The sequence below is a fragment of the Plasmodium inui genome (assembly GCF_000524495.1).
Source record: "Plasmodium inui San Antonio 1 unplaced genomic scaffold supercont1.157, whole genome shotgun sequence".
Taxonomy (NCBI): domain Eukaryota; phylum Apicomplexa; class Aconoidasida; order Haemosporida; family Plasmodiidae; genus Plasmodium; species Plasmodium inui.
Genome location: NW_008481991.1, coordinates 1 through 1,275, shown reverse-complemented (window position 1 = coordinate 1,275; position 1,275 = coordinate 1). Strand labels below are relative to the sequence as shown.

The following is a 1,275-nucleotide window of genomic DNA, read 5'->3' as shown; positions in this document are numbered from 1 at the left end:
TATTACGTTTGTATGTAGAAAAACCGGGCCTACAGCGCAATGAATGTATGTGAATCAGAAGGAAACTGAGATGGATAGGTTATGACAAGAATAATGAAGCACCAATTGATTGTGATTACCAGCAGATACACATAATACAAGACAGGACAAAGACAGTGAAGGAATTGTGGGGGTGCTTATAATTTATTACAGCAAATATATCATAAAAAGTAAGAAGGAATTCCAGTATTAACTCATGGGAGTGAACTGAGAATAACAAATATGTGTGAGTATAACCGACTTTTCCATTCTGAATATCATGAATTATAGTCAACTAAGAAAAGAAAATATCACATTCCTGATTTTGAAGTGTCAGGTGAATCTACATTATTGGTATGATTTAGGGATTCATCAATTCCAAGACGCATAAGGAGGATATTAGCGGCAGGAATACAAACGATTTACATGCCTCTATACATTGGTATGATTTATTGATAACAGCCTCCGTTTTGTTCACCTATTTACACCTTACGATGGAACATATATATATCCATGGATATACATACATATATGTATATTTTTTCCTTCTTATATGTGAGATTAGTTCATCAGTCATAGAAATAAGAAGTGTTAACCTGATTAATTATGATGCCCCTATGGCGTCATACAGGAGGAGGATACGAGAAGATGGAACCAAAGAAGCTCAGAATAGTAGCAATGCTACAAATTTTTACGGGGAAAGAAAAAGTAGTTAGCATTATATGCAGATTGGGATTAGAAGATTATTCATTTGGAATAAAAATGTGCTCCCTAACATTACACGATTGTCCATGACGTGTTTTATCTATGCATATATAAAGGGAGTAATGCATTGTTGAATTTGAACTGGCATAATATGAGTTCTAATTTCATATTGAACTTTAATTGTATGTTGCATACGATTAGAAGGGCTGCATTAGCGTATAAATAAGTTTATGCCCTCTTGTTGAAACTCCTATGACTGCAATGGAATAGAGATATGCACATCGGATGAGTACCGCGTAAAATGCTGAGCCCCTGTTCTTATATAGTTTCCTTTATAGTTACATTAATTTTGTGAATGCGTCCTTATGCCCCATCCTCTTCGTGAGTGTGTTTTTTGATTTTTCGATATTTTCACCAGTATCCCCCTTCATGTTGCATTTTTCATGTGTATTTTTTTTCTTTTCTCTGCATTTTTATAAGTGTGTTAATTCATATCGCAACTTCTTTGCATATCAGTCCCCATGCTGCCTATTGCTTGTTGATGCACCTTCC

The 1,275-nt window shown here is 34.8% G+C and overlaps 1 protein-coding gene across 1 annotated transcript; it reads left to right on the top strand.

The window, feature by feature from the left end:
- Positions 1–298: 298 nt before the first annotated feature.
- Positions 299–734, top strand: C922_05739 (hypothetical protein; the record flags this gene model as incomplete). The annotated part of the gene is made up of 2 exons (XM_008821310.1): positions 299–355; positions 579–734. 2 exons carry the CDS (start codon positions 299–301, stop codon positions 732–734), a joined length of 213 nt encoding a protein of 70 aa, XP_008819532.1.
- Between the last annotated feature and the right edge of the window lie 541 nt (positions 735–1,275).